Below are 18,652 nucleotides of genomic sequence, written 5' to 3'. Positions count from 1 at the left end.
ATTTGCATAAAACTTATATAGAATATCATGCAAATCATACTCAAATATTTCTCACAAGTAAAGTGCATGAACCTTTGAGAACTGTTAGGCACAAAGGACCGAATAGCCCATGGACATGGGAAATACAAAATGGGGAAGAATAACACTGATATATACATGGGTATATATATATATCAATTTACCCTTTTCCTTTTTCCTGTAAAAGCAAGTTAACGCAGACACCTGGGATGAAAGCCAAACTCACATGGGACAGATTTTAACTGTAGACTTCAAAACCAAGTATGTTTCTTATTTTAGGACAATGTTTGCACGTTAACTAGTCACAAGGCACAGTGAATGAAGTATAAGAGACAAAAGAAATCTCAGGAGTTGTTAGACATCACAAATTTTCTGCATTGCCAGGACATGGTCCCTATAGCTACTGACGACACTTTGCAACACACGACACAGCTCAAGTTCAGGAAGAGAAAAATAACCGTTTGTAACCTTACATTATGAACCTGATGGATGGCTGAGAAAGGAAATCCAGCGTTCTGATTCGTCCATATCTCACAGACAGACGACTGCTGATATAAACAGAAAACTATCTCATCTTGTCAATATTTAAAACACGGCAGCTACCAAGGTAGCATCAAAGAAGGGAAGGAGGAAAATAATAAAAAGCAAAGAATCATATTTCTTAAAAAAACAACAACTCAAAACACCAAAAAACCCTTTAGGGTGCCCGAGGTTTAATAATTGACTTTCAAGTCATTCTTTTGCCTAAAAACACTTTTGGGTCGGCTGGAAAAAAAAAAGACCATTTATGCATTAGTATTATGTCAAGGGAAATTACCAATCCATTCACATCTTGGAAAAAGCAAACTGTGTTTTACATTTGCCGAAGAGAACGGAAATACCTTCCCTCTTCATGTCATTCGTTTCAGAGGATAAATATTTTTATGAAGTTCAAGAAGGATGGGAAAAAAATCTTTAACACAGGTCAAACATTTTAATTTTCTTATCTTCAAATGACCGAGAGCAAACAATGCAATAAAATAACTTTCCTAACTTAGTCGTTGCTCAAGTTGATAAACCTAGAGAGACTTTTCCCCTCCAGAGCTCTCAAGAGCAAAGCTCTGCGATTAACAAGGGAGAAGTGTCAGTCTGCTGCCCAGCAGAGGGAATGTGTGGTGGTGGAGGGGCCCCAAGGAGGCACAGCAGGGAGGGGCTGGGGTCGGGAAGCTCAGCTCCGTCCCTCAACCAGAAACTTTGGGGAACACCATTTGATGTCTGTGAGCCTAATGAATCTGCTCCATGATTCGGATTCTCTACCACACCATTAACAATTGAACAACCGACAATTATTAAAAGGCAGTAACGCTTGCTTAGAACCAAATGCCAAATGAACCAACACCCTCCCAGGAGTTACAGCAGAAACCACCAGATAAACCAACGAGACTCCTGGCTTGACCTTTACAGAGTTCTTTTCCTGAATTCCATCATCTAAAAGACACCATGAAACTGAATCACAGAAAATGGCAGAACGCCTGAACTTATTCAGCCAAGCACTGCGAACATCCCCAGAATTCACAAGCAGAGCGCACAACGATCAGTGCAGGAAGGAGATAAGAACGTAACCACAACACAGTTTAGAAACCCAGCAAAGAACAATATCATCAGCAAATGCGCTGTGGAAAAGAAAGCTTATCCCTGGCTAAATGTTTCCCCCACCTCCATCCTCCCAGAAACGCTCACCAGAAATTTAACATATCTCTCTCTTTTGTTCCAAAGGCAGCTCCCCACACACCTACATCTTTGCTTTCCATCCCTTCTGTCATCTGGATGGCTTGCCGGGGACAGACTGTCAGGTAATTGGCATTCTGTTAAGAAAGTAAGATACCTGGGGTCTGACCAAAAGGCACCTCCAACCACCTCCCACTTAAACCAGCTCTGCTATTCTCAGTTTCTGCTCTAAACTTCATGCTATTTTCTCCACAGGGGCATCTTCCCCTTCCTTCTCTGCAAAAATTAAATCTCTAGCAAGTTAAGTCTTGGGGCCATTAAACCCCCAGCCTCGTCTCCAATAGGTGTCATCTGATTTAAATATATTAATTCCATGCTTCAGCAGGATTACCATCTTAACCGGCACCAAACATACTTCTAGGATACCCTTAAAGCACTGTCACCCACAGTTCTGAGATAGTTCTTTTACAGAAATTACATCTTCTAGAACTTTCACAGACTTTTAGTGCTAGAAGTAACCCAGGGATCACCTGTCATCTGACAGATGAAGAGAAGGACATTCAGAGAGGTTAAGTGGCTTGCTGTGGTCACACAGGGAAGTGTCACAACGTGTCAGCCTGCCAGGATGGCTAGGGAGGAATGCCAGCCCAGTACTGACCTCACCAGAAGACGGAGAGAATATTCAGTTATATGGAGGCTGTTTACTAATCCTGAAACAAATATATATAAATGGAGCCAGTTCATGGAACAGTCTCAACTCCACAGGGGTTCAAATACCTTAAAAGTTTTGTTTTCCAGTCAACTCCTCCCAAATGGGCCATGCCCAGTCCCTCCTCCCCGGTGGGCAACAGGCCAATTGACATTCTGGGCAGCCTGCATGACCTCCTGGTCACTCTGAGTTATGAAGAATTCACTTTTTTATAAAACTCCAATACCATTTATGATTCAAACTTTGCCCTTCCCCACCACACGCCAGTCCTGAGGCTTAAAGAAACCCGAGGTAGGGTGGCGTGGTCCTCCTTGGATGTCCCCCTCGCCAAGCTCAATCTCCTTCATGCACTTAGTTGGGCCGGAGGATACAGGAGAAGGACAAGGGCCTCTCTCTTACTTGGCAGTGGCTGAATTCTCCCTGCTGGTTGTCACTGACTAACTTGGTCTCTGATCCTTCTTATAGGAGCTGCCCCGCCCTGGGTTCTACGGTATCTGTGGAGGTTCTCTGGAGGTCTTTGCTGGGGAGGGATGTCCCTACTGCACAGTCCCTGATGTGAGAAATCTGGCTCTAGCCTGACTTTCCCCAACCCCATCCAGCCTTCCTAGGTAGGACACGTGCACGCCCCTTGGGTGGGGTGCAGGGGAGCGTGCGCAAGCCCCGCCTCCTGACCGCTCATCCACAGCACATATATACATCCTTGCCATGCAGAGCATGGCTCTGTGACCAATCCTCCTCTCTGCCAGGACATCTCCCTCCAGTTCTCTCTTCCTCAGTTCAGGTTGGTTTATCTGCATCTGCTCCCAGAAGTTCACCTAGGGAGAGAGATACCAGTTTCCCCTCTGCTTGGTTCCCTCACTTCGGGTGAGCATTCCTCTTGGAGACCTTCTCCTTAGGCTTGGGTTGCATGGGGATGCGCTCTCTCCCCTTCCCATGGGAAGGGAGGAGAAGCCTCCGTTCTTTCCACAGTGGCTCAGACAATTCTCTGCCCCCCTGGCCCGCCCCCAGCACCAATCTTCTGACTCTGTGGACAGGAGGCTGACTGTGCAGGGCAGGGTTCGCCACCTGTTGGTAAATTCCAAGTAGGGTGTCTGGCTCCCTTATCAGCAGCTCTCTCTTTAGAACGTGCAATACTTAGTACCTACAGGCAAGTTCCTCCTTAGCATCCTGTTACATGAATATATCTTCCAACAGTCACAGAAGTTACCAGAGAGTTAAGGAGGGAAGGGAGGGTCTTGTGCCATAATTATTTTTATTTTTAAAAATCCATATGAGATTTTCTCAGTGAAGAAATAAAACCCACCTCTAGTCATATACACTGGAGAGAGTTCCCACGTGGCTTATATACCTTTTAAAGGTGTTACAATAACTATTTTTCACTTATAAGGTATGTTCAAACTTGATAAAGGAAATCCTCTCTCATTTCCAATAACTATGTGCCTCAGTGCAAATGATAAAAAGTCAGATTCAAAAAACAGAGTTTAAAATAAAGGCAGTTAATTGTATTTTAGTTATGGAGATTGTTTCTTAAAAAGCTGATACACGTCAGACGTCACAGCAATGCTGACGGTAGCAAAGACTTTACCAGGCGCGTAAGGGCAGTAGCTTAAGGTAGACCAGCTGTAATTGGTGTCTTCATAACATGAAATGGCTCTTCTTCTAGACACATGGTTACCAGGCTGAGTGTTGGAATGAATTTTTTAAATGTAAAAGAGTTTCCCCTGCAGAATTTCATTACATTTATGAAGATAATACTTCAGGGTACAACATGCATTGAAGTACAGAGTGTTCAAAAGCTTTTAGAAAGAAAATAGCAGTGAGAAAACTTCATCTGGGGACCCAATTCCTAGAACAGAAGTGATTTAAATCGAAGTTTTAATTAAACTTTAGAATGTCCTCATGTGTAAAGAAAAGAAGAATAGCACTTGGCCTGCTTATTTCATCAGGTTGTCGTGTGGCACGTGCTAGGCTCCACGCGAGAGGGAACTTTTTCACATCTCTGTTTCTAGGACCTGGAATACAGAAGCCATCAAACGTATTGATTGAGTGAATGGAATCACAGAATGTGTTCAATATTTCTCGGCAAATGGTCAAGCACCATAGGAACATTAATTACTGCTCTTCGTTATCACGTTTAGTTGATCTACTTTGTTGTTGCCACTTGTGCCTTCAGTAAACTACATCACTGACAACACACTTCTGGCAAAATGCACCAGAGATTAACCTTGCAGACTTCTTGTTAGAGATGGTCTCGTTTTTCCTGATAAAGGCTGAAAAAGCACCGCTGACTTTGTTGAAGAGAGAGGAACACCTATATGCTAAAGAGCTGCTTGTACGAGCCTGGAAACAATTCTGTAAAAGGATGGTCAACACCCTTTGCAATTTCATTTGCTTATTAATTTTCTCTCAGTTCCTTTTCCTCATACATTGTGAAGCTTAATTTAGTTGATCTGAACTTGAATTACCATGAAATCCAAATAAATGGGGGTTAAGGTATAGCGATCTTAGAACTGAGATATCAATAATTTAATGTTTATTTCTTTGGTGATGAAGTTAGCACACTTTGAGAGGTACACAATTTTATCTTGAGTTCAGACCTCTCTCCTGATTCTGGAAATGTTTTCTTAAAATGCAGCACACATATTGCTATTGTTACCATTATGTATCTCAGGTTAGCACGAATACAGTTCAGAAAATACCACACATTTGCATTCAAATCTAGTAACAAACTAAAAAGCATATTACCTATATCCAAAGTCTTTCTCCTAAAGGTTGACTTCTTTTTTGCTCAGTTGGTAGCAACCCAGTAATTTACAATAAATTCTCTCTCCTTCACCGTCTCTTCTCCCTTCTTTACTGGAACATTCCCTGTAAGTACTGAAACATCTTCCATTAAAAGCAAACAAGCCCCTTTCCTTGACCCAACATTCTCCCTGAGCTCCTGCTCCAATTCCTGTTCTTTAAGAAGCAAATCCCCCCAAGAAGTATCTATATGGTCTCTGCTTCCCCTTCTCCTGTCCTCACCTGAGCCTACTCTGCCAAAACTGCTTTTTTCATTTTGTCAAATCCAACTGTTCATTTTCCTTGACCTCCTGACACTTGATCACTCCTTCCTTTTTTAGCCTCCTTTGCTGGCTCCTATCATCCTCTGGTCCCTGGAGCATCAGACCTCAATCCCTTTTCCTTCTCTGGCTTTACCAGGTGGTCTCATCCTGTCCTGACTCCCAAATTTATGTCTCCAGCCCAGATCTCTCCTCTGAACTCCAGATTCAGACATCCAGCTGCCTTCTTAACACCTCTCTTAATCTTGGTGATTAAGAGGTATCCTAACCTTAAATGCCCCAAACCAAGCTCCGGATCACCTCCCCCTTCCCTGTAAGCTTTCTTATCTCACCAAATGGCAACCCTCTTCTTCCAGTTGCGGTCGTCCTCTTGCTCACATTTCACATTCATTCCAGCAGCAAATCCTACTGAATCTACTTCTAAAATCTTCTCACCCTCCTATCACTACCTGGTCCAAGTCACTACCTTTTCTCACTTGGATTCTTCCATTAGGCTTCCAAACTCATTGCTCTCATCCTTGCCCCCTTAGCGTTTATTCTCAATACAACAGCCCAAATGATCCATTTAAAGTGAAAGCGAGATCATGCTGTTCTGCTCCATTTAACTCAGAAGAAAATTCAGAGTCCTAATGATGGCCGGCAAGGATCTCCATCCTCCGGCTCCCATGCCCGCCCTTACCTCTCTGCTCTCTTGCTCACTCGGTTCTGGACAGCAAAGCACACTCTTGCTTCAAAGCCTCTGCCCTTGTTTCCCCTTCTCCAGACGCTGCAGGACCAGCTCCCATACCTCACGTTCTACTCCAGTGTCACCTTCTCGGAGAAGTCTTCCCCCAAAACCCAGCATATTATATCCAAATTAAGTCTATGCTTTCTACGCTGCAAAGGGATTATTCTTTCAGGCACAGATTGAAAATGTGGAAAAACGTTTACAGCATAAGAACCTGTCTTCCTGGCACCCTGACATTCATCCAGAGGTAATTACTGCTCATCTATTGGGTACAAGGCATGGGTCGCAAAGTGAGTAGGGGTCAGCCCTGCTTTTAGTCAACGTTTATGGAATAGGGATTGCTATGGACATGATCCATTTTCCTTTGTCAGGACCAGTATGTGGTAAACTGGGATTCAGAGGCTGATGGGCCTTAGAAGCAGCAAGTGGGCGATAGCTCCACCCACTCAGTAACACCAATTAGGCTCTGAAAACCTTCGGGATTCTGCCGATGCTGTGTAGCTAGTTTAATAAAGAAGCTTGTGTGAATAGAGCCCTCTGGTCAGATTCTATCAGAGATGAAATTTTCTGCCTTGTTCTAGCTCGGAAAAAAAAAAAAAAAAAAAAAAAGAAAGCTTTTCCTCTGTTTCTCCCTTATGTTTGTCATAATTTTTCACACTTTGGGGTGTTCAGAAATTGACCAGAAAGAATCTAACAAGAAATCCGAAAGGTTCAGAGTGGAAGTTAAAAGAGTAATGAAGTCCATTTCTTCTCTTGGATGACAGCTCTTCTAAAATAAAACAAAAACAAACTTGAAGAGAGAACAAAACAGCTTCAAAGGCAAAAGAAAAATGGGCACCCTAACAAAGGAAGCGTCGGTCAGCAGCCAGCAAACTCAGCGCCTCCTTGAGCAGAGAATAAAACGAGATGAGATCTGTCAAAGGATGGAGTCAGACAAATTCAGATCAGTCAAGGAACAATGCACCAAACACCTCGTATGCAAAAGAAAACACCTCTTTTCTTCAGCAGCGACAGCGCTCGCAGCCTCCTCTTCCATGGGCACCAACCAAACCCTGCCTGGAAACCAGAAATCAGAAGCTTTTGTCTCTCCTGAGTTACCCAGAAGTCGCAGGCCAGCATCTTATTTTTCCGTCCCACCGTCGTAGACGTGGGAACCATCCTCCTCCTCTCTTCACGGGTGAGTTTTGCAATGTGTAGACACTCTCTAACAACCATGTGTGATTCTTCTCTTCAACTATGTCGTGAACGTCACAAGTTCAGGCTTTCTTACCACTGGCCCTTTCTCTGAAAGGTTTTGGATCAACTATTTTATTTGCAGGGAATGCTGGGCTAAAAAATCCTGCTTCCCGTCATTTCTTCACTTTTCTGATGAGCAGTCTTCTCAAACCTTCATGATTGTGGACTTGACCCCGTATCAGGGAAATTCTTGGACAGATTGGTAATCACCTGCTGGAAGTGAAAAGCCAGGCCAATAGGTGTTTTTCCATGTGTGACCCATTATTGCTGGCATCAGAATTAATCAATCTAGCAAAAGTGGGAGGAAGTAAACACTACCTTCGGTCTCATCGTAAGTATGCTGACGTGATACAAATTCTGATATTACTTGCTGCCTGCCCAAAGTTACAGCTTTCTCTCACTCACTTCCTTCCTGCTTCGCTCCTCCCTGTCTCCTTCCCTCCCCACTCCTCCCTCCTTTTCTCCACCCCCCACCATCTTTCTTCCCTCTTTCCCTGTAAACTCTGATTCTGCTACTGACAGCACATAAAGTAAGCTCTCAGCTGCTGAAATAGGAGAGAACTATAGCCATGTGACCTGTTGTTCATTTGTAGAGATAATACATAACCTGCATTCCCTAATATGACAGTTGTAGCCCTAAATGACATTACACAATTATTTATGAAATCTCTTCACAGGAAAAGAAAAAACAGAGCAGAGGAAAAAAAATGGAACACTGTCTATACAATCCAGATCTTACTGTTCAGCTCCCCAGGTTCCCTGGATGTTGCAGGGAATTTAAGTCAATTGGGATCGTGCTGTTTCTTGCAATATGGGCTATTTTACTTGTTCTCCCTCAAAGTTTGGATGCCACGACTCTTGATACAAACATTTTTCAGGGCCATTAGCAGAAATATTAATCACTCATTCAGAACTGCACCGATCTGCTTTTTATCATAACATGAACTGCTGCAAAGAAATTCCATTTTGCAAAGTACTAATTGTTCTCTGCCTGTAACATCTCTTTAAAATATACATTATGTTCCCTTCTTGTAAATCGACAATGTCATTTTTAAAATTTCCACCCATTTATTAACTATATGCTCAACATTGGTTCCTGCCTCTGGTAAAAAAAAAAAAAGAGAGGTATTGGACAGGACATTCATTCAATGATGTTTATTGAGACCACACTATTTCCTCATGTTTTCCTTGTGGAATGTACGGGGAAACAAGGTCTGGTTGATTTAATCCTCTTGCATGATGCCAGCCTAAGAGGTGTCTGGTAGAAGGCTACCAGAAGAACTTTTTCCTCAGTTCTGCATTGTTCAGTACTGAAATCAATACACTGGAGGAATTACTTGAAAGGCACAATTTTTTGAGGTACACTTTTAAAAGCAGCATATTACATAGTTGGGAAGGATCACTGATACACTGAGCATTGACCAAGTTCTAAAACGGCATTGACATGCCCAGAGCTGGGGAATCCGGATGCTGTGTAGCCTGCGTCCCACTTATCAGAATGCTATTGGCAAGAGGTGGATGTGGTTAATATAGTGAAGGGAAGACATCAAATTGTCTTTAGTCTTAAAGAACTATTCTCAGCAAGAGGGAGTAGATATACTCTTCATGTTTTCAGAAGATAGCATTAACTAACTACATGGGAGCTTTAAGGAGGCTGCTTTCAATTCAATCTAAGGCAAGAGTTCTATTAATTAGAACTTTTCTGACGATGATGGGGCTGGCTGCCTCACAAAGTGGGGACTGCCTTACAGGGACAGGTTCAGGAATAAACTTGCGGCTGTTTATTAAGGATGTATTAGAAGGGGTGCTGCATCGAGACACATTTTCTGGCCCCCTCCCACCCTGAAGTTCTCTGCTTTTCATTAACAGAAGCACAAAAGGATCCTCTAGCCATAAATGCATGTAGATATTGCAAGTTACTATAAATTTTTGTGATACTACATTCAAGCCTCAAAGTAGAGACCGATACAGAAAGGGGGGGGGGGTGGTCACAACATTTCACAACTGGTTATGTGAAGCAATTGTTTGCTACCCCTGATTTGCAAAGAATGAAAAGTTGGATGTCAAGAGCAAAGGATCTTCTTTAAATACAATGTTTATCCACACCACCTTAGAGGTTCGATTCTCTACTAACTTTGCACTTACATAAAGTATTAGATATTAGTAACAGAATTTGTCAAAGGACTAAAAAAAATGCACTGAAGCCTTTTGGGGTTCTAGAATTTTTAGAATGTGTCATGTCTGCTGGTATAGACACAACCAGGGTGTTCATCATCACAGTGCTTAAAGCACAGGCTCTGAAGCTAGACAGCCTGGGTTCAAATCCTGGCTCTGCTTCTTACAATCTCTGTGGCCTTGGGTCAACAACACAAAGTCTCCGAGCCTCAGTTTTCTCATTTTAAAGTTGTATTAATCAGTGCTGGCTCTGACGATAATGACAATGAACTAACTACCAGATCTAAGCTGGGCAGATGATATGCTACTATTCCAGGTAGTTTGTTTCTCTAAAAGATTTGAGACCATCCCAGTTTGTGTCTAAGCTGGAGTCCTGGAAACCTGTGGTTTTGTGGTGCCTAATACCTGTGTAAAGTAATCTGGTCAACAAGTATTTATGGAATGCTTATTACAGGGAATTAAAAAATAAGGAAGAGTCAGGCCTCACCCCTAGCACTCATACACTTTACTATAAGAGAAATAAAAGTTAATATATAATATAATGACATTTTAAATATATGTTAACTCATAAAGTATTTAAAAGTACTTAAGTATGGATACCATCCATAAATCCTCTCCAAAGAGCTCCAATGCTAACTAGGTTATAACACAGATAGGAACCTCCTGTGCAGTGTTTGCAATCCTAAGAACTATTGTTTCCACATCTCTGGAAAGGTATTAGTTTGGGGCCTACCAGCTGGAAAACAGAAATAGTTTTGTAAAACACAGCTAAATATTATGAGCTTTACTTTAAAATGCATTTATTCCCAGTTGCAGTTGAAAAAGCATAGTGTAGAAGGAAGCCAGAGTTATCTCAAAATAATAATAATTTCTAAAAACACCCAAACGTAGAGCTGTATACTTTGTAAACTACTGTGACAACTACTGCTTTATTTATGCCTCACAACAGTGATGTGAGGGGGCCTTAATCTCACTTGAGGAAGAGAAAACTAAGGCTCTGAGTAGCTAAGAGGCTTGTTCAAGGTTACAGAGGTATCAGATATCAGAGACAGAATTTTTAACTCTAATCTCATTACTTCAAATCTGGTATTTTAAAAAAGCTCATCAAATCAAGTATGCAAAAATGAAATGAATACCCATGTAATATAACAATTGTCGATCAGATATTCTTGGAATTCGGATGTCAGAATGGGTTTAGTCAGGTGTCCACCACTGTTATTTCTGTCTGCCCAGAAACCATGGCCACTTCTGCTCATGAAAGCCTGTCCACAGGAGGAGTTTCTTTGCCATCCCTCAGTTCCTGTGGTTCAGGTGGAGCTAAAACCATCTCCAGGCATGTGACCTATGCCTGGCTAATCGCATCTCTCTCACACACACACACACATACACACACACACACACGCACACCACGCACACACCATGCACACGCACACCACACACACACATGCTCCTCTCCTGTGTGATTAGCTCAGGACACATAAAAGAGCCAAACCAGCCCGATCTGAACCAGTGGGACTCAATCCTGGGGCTTTTGGGGGAACCCTTGGTAAGATAAGCCCTCTTTCTCACAGGTTCCAGTTTAACAGGAATTGGACTTGAAACTCCCCTCATGTAGAGAAAGCCTGATTGGGAAAAGAGCCAACCCAGAGGACAGCAGAGCTAAGACATGAAGAGCCCGAGACCAAGATGTCATATGAGCACCTGAACCCAGGCTACCAAGACTTTGTACCAAAAATGACCCAAGTATGTGCCCTTTTCTGCTTAAGACATCTTGAGTTGGATTTCTGTTACCTGCATGCATTCAGAAGAGTCCCTACTGATTTATTACTTTAGTCACACAGAAACGGATGTAACTGAGACAGGACCGCACAAGAAGCCCCATTTCCTCTAGACATTAAACACCTTCCCTTTATTTTCTTTAATACTGGAAAAAGAAAAGGAAGAAAGAGAAAAGAAGAGAATTCTCCTACCCTTGAAAACATATCAAGGTCAGATTATAAGAGCTAACACTGACCTGTGGACCCAAGAACTGGACTGAATCTAATAAGAAACATTCCAAAAATTTAACAAGTGGAAAAAGATAGCCTGGTGTGCCTCTCTGCAAACACGCCACTCAATGTCAGCCAGCCTAAGGCACCACGAAATATCACAAGGTCAATTCCACTAAAACAGGGTTTTTATATATTGTCCGATTTATTATTTATTCAGTTGAAAATAGGATCCTTTCTGTTCATGTTTTTAAAAAAAATCCGTGATCTGGTTTTAACTGGAAACATTCTCCTTGGTTAAGTACCAGCACATGATGGGTAGGTGGAGACATCACAGCTTCCCTAGCAGAGAGAGTGGAGGTGTTTAGGTCTGACTGCGTCAGTCAGAACAAACTCCTGGTCATCTAATGTGCCTCACTGATGGACTTGACAGAGAATGAAAGAATTGAGACTTGTAACATGAGTATCAAAACGTAAAAGCGACTCCATCTGAGTGATTCTCCCAATTCTTCCTATTATTATTATTTTCTGACTGTGGTACAGGATAGACGGTAACACTTCAATGTTGCCCATAAGATGACAATCATACTGGAATTTCCAGCACCGAAGTTGTCAAGGGGAGAGCATATATATAAACTTAAAACAAATTTTTTTTTACTATCCTTATTGGAGTATAATTGATTTACAACGTTGTGTTAGTTTCTGCTGTATAACAAAGTGCATCAGCTATACATATACATATATCCCCATAACCCCTCCCTCTTGAGCCTCTCTCCCACCCTCCCTATCCCACCCCTCTAGGTGGTCACAAAGCACCGAGCTGATCTCCCCGTACGATGCAGCTGCTTCCCACTAGCTATCTGTTTTACATTTGGTAGTGTATATATGTCAATGCTACTCTCTCACTTCGGCCCAGCTTATCTTTCCCCCTCCCCGTGTCCTCAAGTCCATTCTCTACGTCTGCATCTTTATTCCTGTCCTGCCCCTAGGTTCTTCAGAACCTGTTTTTTTTTAGATTCCATATATATGTGTTAGCATACGGTATTTATTTTTCTCTTTCTGACTTACTTCACTCTATATGACAAACTCTAGGTCCATCGACCTCACCACAACTCAATTTCATTTCTCTTTATGGTTGAGTAATATTCCGTTGTATATATGTGCCACATCTTCTTTATCCATTCATCTCTCGATGGACACTTAGGTTGCTTCCATGTCCTGGCTATTGTAAATAGAGCTGCAGTGAACATTGGGGTACATGACTCTTTCTGAATTATGGTTTTCTCAGGGTATATGCCCAGTAGTGGGATTGCTGGGTCGTATGGTAATTCTATTTTTAGTTCTTTAAGGAACCTCCATACTGTTCTCCATAGTGGCTGTATCAATTTACATTCCCACCAACAGTGCAAGAGGGTTCCCTTTTCTCCACACCCTCTCCAGCATTTATTGTTTGTAGATTTTTTGATGATGGCCATTCTGACTGGTGTGCAGTGATACCTCATTGTAGTTTTAATTTGCGTTTCTCTAATGATTAGTGATCTTGAGCATCCTTTCATGTGTTTGTTGGCAATCTGCATATCTTCTTTGGAGAAATGTCTATTTAGGTCTTTTCCCATTTTTGGATTGGGTTGTTTGTTTTTTTGATATTGAGCTGCATGAGCTGCTTCTATATTTTGGAGATTAATCCTTTGTCCGTTGCTTTGTTTGCAAATATTTTCTCCCATTCTGAGGGTTGTCTTTATTTCTTGTTTATGGTTTCCTTTGCTGTGCAAAAGCTTTGAAGTTTCATTAGGTCCCATTTGTTTATTTTTCTTTTTATTTCCATTTCTCTAGGAGGTGGGTCAAAAAGGATCTTGCTATGATTTATGTCATAGAGTGTTCTGCCTATGTTTTCGTCTAAGAGTTTTATAGTGTCTGGCCTTATATTTAGGTCTTTAATCCATTTTGAGTTTATTTTTGTAGATGGTGTTAGGGGGTGTTCTAATTTCATTCTTTTACATGTAGCTGTCCAGTTTTCCCAGCACCACTTATTCAAGAGGCTGTCTTTTCTCCATTGTATATCCTTGCCTCCTTTGTCATAGATTAGTTGACCTAGGTGTGTGGGTTTATCTCTGGGTTTTCTATCCTGTTCCATTGATCTATATTTCTGTTTTCATGCCAGTACCATACTGTCTTGATTACTGTAGCTTTGTAGTATAGGGAGAGCATATATTTTGAGAAAAGGCAGTTAACCGTCCACATTAACAAACTAGGTATACAACACATCAGGTTTAAATTCCAAGTATGAAAGCACCTTTTTCCACTTTTGCTTGGCATGATGCCTTTGGGCATAGATGGTTGACGGTCCAGAGTTCCTGGCTTGAAACAGGGCACAGATATCATCAACATCCCAAGTTATCACTGAAGCTGGTGTGTTAGCTTGTCAACTCAACAAGCTGTCACATCGGAAGCTCCTGATGGAAGAGCTTACTGAATTTATTCTTAACCTTCTTTTTTGGGTTATGTATTATCTGTCTGTGCTTAAGTATTAGAAGCTGCTCTTTAGACCTTCACGGAAAAAAAATTTTGAAGTCACGGACACGCTGAACTTTTCTGAGCAGTGGTGAGGTGATGAAAATCTAAATTAAGAATTAGCCACTAACTCATGGACATTTGAAAAAATCTAACGTAACTCAGTAATAAAACTTGTTTAGTGGGGGAAAAGTCGCTTTGTAAAATGCCGTTCTTTTCAACACAGTTGTACCATTTTTTGAAGGCTGATTCTGTAAATTCCATAACATGAGAGCAGTGGGTAGAATTTCTAGGAACACTAGGCTTCCTTTCCCAGAGAAAATACAGAAGAATAAATTACTCCCTTCTTTCTCAGAGGCTGGCTCAGTGTTTGCCTCATGGATTTTGGGGCTATCCATGCTTTCTAGTTAACAATTTTGTGTATTTTGTATTTCAAACAAGTTTTAAAGTTCATTTAAGTCAAAAACAATCTTTTCTTTCTCACTTAATGTTTTCTCTTACCATGTTACAATATTAACGTGTTATTACTGTAAGATATCCTTTGCTACATACTTTTGTATGCTGAATTTGCAGAGGACTCTTCCATCTCTCCTCTGCTTTCCCTGGCTTTGTGATCATCTCACAGATCCCTTTTCCATCATGAAAGATGCTCCTTGGCAGCCTTCATATTTATACGATTAAAATAATGAGGAAAATTCCAATTCCATTCTCAATATACATTCTAAGTATGGAAATAATACTGGAACAAAAGGATGGTCTTTATAGAATGCTACAACCATCTGAGCACTTGCCTTTCTAATGTCTTTGGCATTAACTGGCCCTACAATGAATCAGGGACCTTTGAATTAGGGACAGGTAGATGATATATCTGAATGGATAGTCATATCATCTATCTATCTATATATACATTGTGATTTACAGTTTAGAATATACTTAAACATAAATTATCTGACACACACAAGCCTGCCAGGCAGTCTTTATCCATGTTTTAGAGACAAGGAAACCGAAGTTCAGAGAAATCGCATGACTTGGTACAGGTCACACAGCCTGAAGGAAACCAAATCAAAACTCCAACTGAAGATGCTGCTAAGGAAACAGCATCCACTAATTGGAGAAACCCTCACAGGCAAGAACTTCTCTGTATATGCAGTAAACCCCACAGCTACCTACAAAGCTTTTCACAAACATGGGAGGAGGGCAGAGTTCTACCAAATGTGCAGGAAGGGTTTCCACTAAGAGGATCAACAAATAAACACTGTAGAAATGCAGAAATGGATTAAAGACCTAAATGGAAGGCCAGATACTATAAAACTCCTAGAGGAAAATACAGGCAGAACACTCTTTGACATAAATCGCAGCAATATCTTTTTAGATCCATTTCCTAGAGGAATGGAAATAAAAATAAACAAATGAGACCTAATTAAACTTAAAAGCTTTTGCACAGCAAAGAAAACCATAAACAAAACGAAAAGACAACCTACAGAATGGGAGAAAATGTTTACAAATGATGCAACCGACAAGGGATCAGTTTCCAAAATATACAAACAGCTCATACAGCTCAATATCAAAAAAACAAACAATCCAATCAAAAAATGAGCAGAAGACCTAGATAGACATTTCTCCAAAGAAGACATACAGATGGCCAATGGGCACATGAAAAAATGTTCAACATTGCTAATTATTAGAGAAATGCAAATCAAAACTACAATGAGGTGTGACTTCACTCTGGTCAGAATGGCCAGCATCAAAAAGTCTACAAACAATCTTTTTTGATCTATCTCCTAGAGTAATGAAAATAAAAACAAAAATAAACAAATGAGGCCTAATTAAACTTAAAAGCTTTTGCACAGCAAAGGAAACCATAAACAAAACGAAAAGACAGCCCTCAGAATGGGAGACAATATTTGCAAACAAAGCAACCGACAAGGGATTATCTCCAAAATATATAAACAGCTCATGAAGCTTAATATCAAAAAAACAAATAACCCAATCAAAAAATGGACAAAAAATTTAAATAGACATTTCTCCAAAGAAGACACACAGATAGCCAAAAAGCACATGAAAAGATGCTCCAACATCACTAATTATTAGAGAAATGCAAATCAAAACTACAATGAGGTATCACCTCACACGAGTCAGAATGGCCATCATCAAAAAATCCACACACAATAAATGCTGGAGAGGGTGTGGAGAAAAGGGAACCCTCCTACACTGTTGGTGGGAATGTAAATTGGTAGAGCCACTATGGAGAACAGTATGGAGGTTCCTTAAAAAACTAAAAACAGAGCTACCATACGACCCAGCAATCCCACTCCTAGGCAAATATCTGGAGAAAACCATGATGCAAAAAGATACATGCACCCTTGTGTTCACAGCAGCACTATTCACAATAGCCAAGACATGAATGCAACCTAAATGTCCATTGACAGATGAATGGATAAAGAAGATGTGGTTATATACACACAATGGAATATTACTCAGCCATAAAAAAGAATGAAATAATGCCATTTGCAGCAACATGGATGGACCTAGAGATTATCCTACTACTACTATTATCCTGCTAAGTGAAATAAGCCAGACAGAGAAAGACAAATATCATATGATACCACTTATATGTGGAATCTAAAAAAAAGAGATATCAGTGAACTTATTTTCCAAACAGAAACAGACTCATAGTATACCTGAAACTAACATGATATTGTAAATTGGCTACACTTCAATAAAATAAAATTTTTTAAATTAAGTATTTTTTTAAAAAAAGGTTTTATGGTGAGAACCATGAGCTGATTCAGTAAGTTTCCACTAAACAACTAGCAATTTTATCCTCATTCTGCTCACTGTTCCTATGTATGTATAATCTGTTAGAGCATATGGGAAATTAGTATGTATTGAACTGTTACTAAGATATTCTATATCATTTCAAAATAGAAGTAGCCCACCGGGCATCAGGGGCCATAGAACAGGACATGGTCAGGCAGACAGCTTGAGTCCTGGCTCTGCCATGTAGCAGCTGCAAGGCAAAACACTCACCCAGCTGGGTTCCTTGAGTATAGAAGGGGCTGCTGTGAGGTTTAAATAAGATACTGCATGTGGAATTTCAGACATGGATGGGGCCATGGCAGGGCTTCTATGTGGCCCAGTTTCCATTTCTCTTCCTCTAACAGAATCAAAAGAATGACCATTTGTAGAACTAATATAATATGTAAAGTGCTTTCAAATAAAGAAGTAATTGATCTAGTCGTACTTATTAAGTAATACAGTTTGGATCAGGATACAGTAGACTTTCAACTGAATCAACTTTCTAGTGATTTAGAAGCAATTTAGACAAAGCCTTTCTAGTGCCTGACATATTGCCCCAGGCAAGTTCTCATTTGGTTTCTTTCGGGCTGTGCTACCCCCACCAAGTCACATAATTTCTGTTTCCCAGTCTTTGAAATGTGGATAATGTCTGTTTCTAAGCATCAGGTAAGGTAACTGCCTCAGGCAATATGGATATTTCTAATTAGATGAGAGCATTCAAAACACAAGAACTTCTATAGTGTGGGTTTTCTCTTACTGTTTAGGAGTCTTTTTTATTTTGTGAAAATAGAAGTATTATTTCATTTTTCCATAAGTATTTGGTTATAAATAAATGGTTATAAGTTTCACTTTGGGAAACTCCGTTTCCTTTTTTCATAACTTTGGAGAATGTGGTCCCTAAACTTTATTAATTCCATTAACTCTCATTTATTATTCATTTTAAGAATGTTTTGACTTCTCCTAAACATCACTCAAGAAAATTTCTAAATATTGCAATTAGGTCCTAAATACTGGAAATATTTTTCCTCCTTCTGTTATTATTTTTCATATTTTCGCTTACTATCTCATCTCCACAGAACTTGGTCTTAAAAGCTGATCTGCCATGTGCTACACACACATAAATAGTTGTGTAGGATACCTTGTTTGTGCTAAAATGAGATGACAGATATGACAGTGCTCTGGAAATTTAAAAGCAAGCTCTATACGCATTAAGGTATTATTATACAAATGTCAATGCAACATTTATTTATTAGGGATATGGAAATAGGGGAGCCTTTCAGAACTTCTGGGCTGAGTCCAATTTAGAATTATAGGCTAGAAAGCTACGTTTTCAGCGTGATAGGCAATCCATTGTTTAGATGTGTTTACATCATTACATTTCATGGTTTCAAAAATCCTATCAGTACTGAACTTGATTTTGTTTCTCACATATTTATTTAAGACAATTTGATGCCACAATATTGCTTACATCAGAATAAAAGCAAACAATAGCCGTACTATTTAAAATCCTCTGGATTCCAAGATAAGTATTTTAAACATTGGTTCGAATTGAAAACAAGTAGTCAAACACTGTGTTACCTTTTAAAAAAATATTTGCTAACGAACAAACTTAATAGGTGGAATGGACATTAAATTTATCTCAATTTAACTTTCAGCATTGGTTTTTCAAGTTAAAGCACTTCCACATCTGCTGGGCAAAAGCTATGCTCCTACGAATTAC

The 18,652-nt window shown here is 40.3% G+C and overlaps 1 protein-coding gene across 14 annotated transcripts in view; it reads right to left on the bottom strand.

Annotated features, from left to right (window-relative positions):
* Positions 1-18,652, bottom strand: part of ANKS1B (ankyrin repeat and sterile alpha motif domain containing 1B) — a 1,192,652-nt gene that overhangs the window by 61,219 nt on the left and 1,112,781 nt on the right. For 5 of the 14 annotated variants that reach the window (XM_065888053.1, XM_065888056.1, XM_065888059.1 and 2 more), the window contains one exon: positions 492-566. The exons of 5 other annotated variants lie outside the window; for them this stretch is intronic. In XM_065888053.1, coding sequence (XP_065744125.1) covers positions 492-566 — 75 coding nt within the window. The remainder of the gene's footprint in view (positions 1-491; positions 567-18,652) is intronic. 4 more of the 14 variants (XM_065888049.1, XM_065888052.1, XM_065888057.1 and 1 more) reach the window with 1 other exon arrangement.

The sequence above is a fragment of the Phocoena phocoena genome, chromosome 11, assembly GCF_963924675.1.
Source record: "Phocoena phocoena chromosome 11, mPhoPho1.1, whole genome shotgun sequence".
Classification (NCBI taxonomy): Eukaryota; Metazoa; Chordata; class Mammalia; order Artiodactyla; family Phocoenidae; genus Phocoena; species Phocoena phocoena.
The sequence above is the reverse complement of the archived record's forward strand: the minus strand, read 5'-3'. Positions and strand labels throughout refer to the sequence as shown.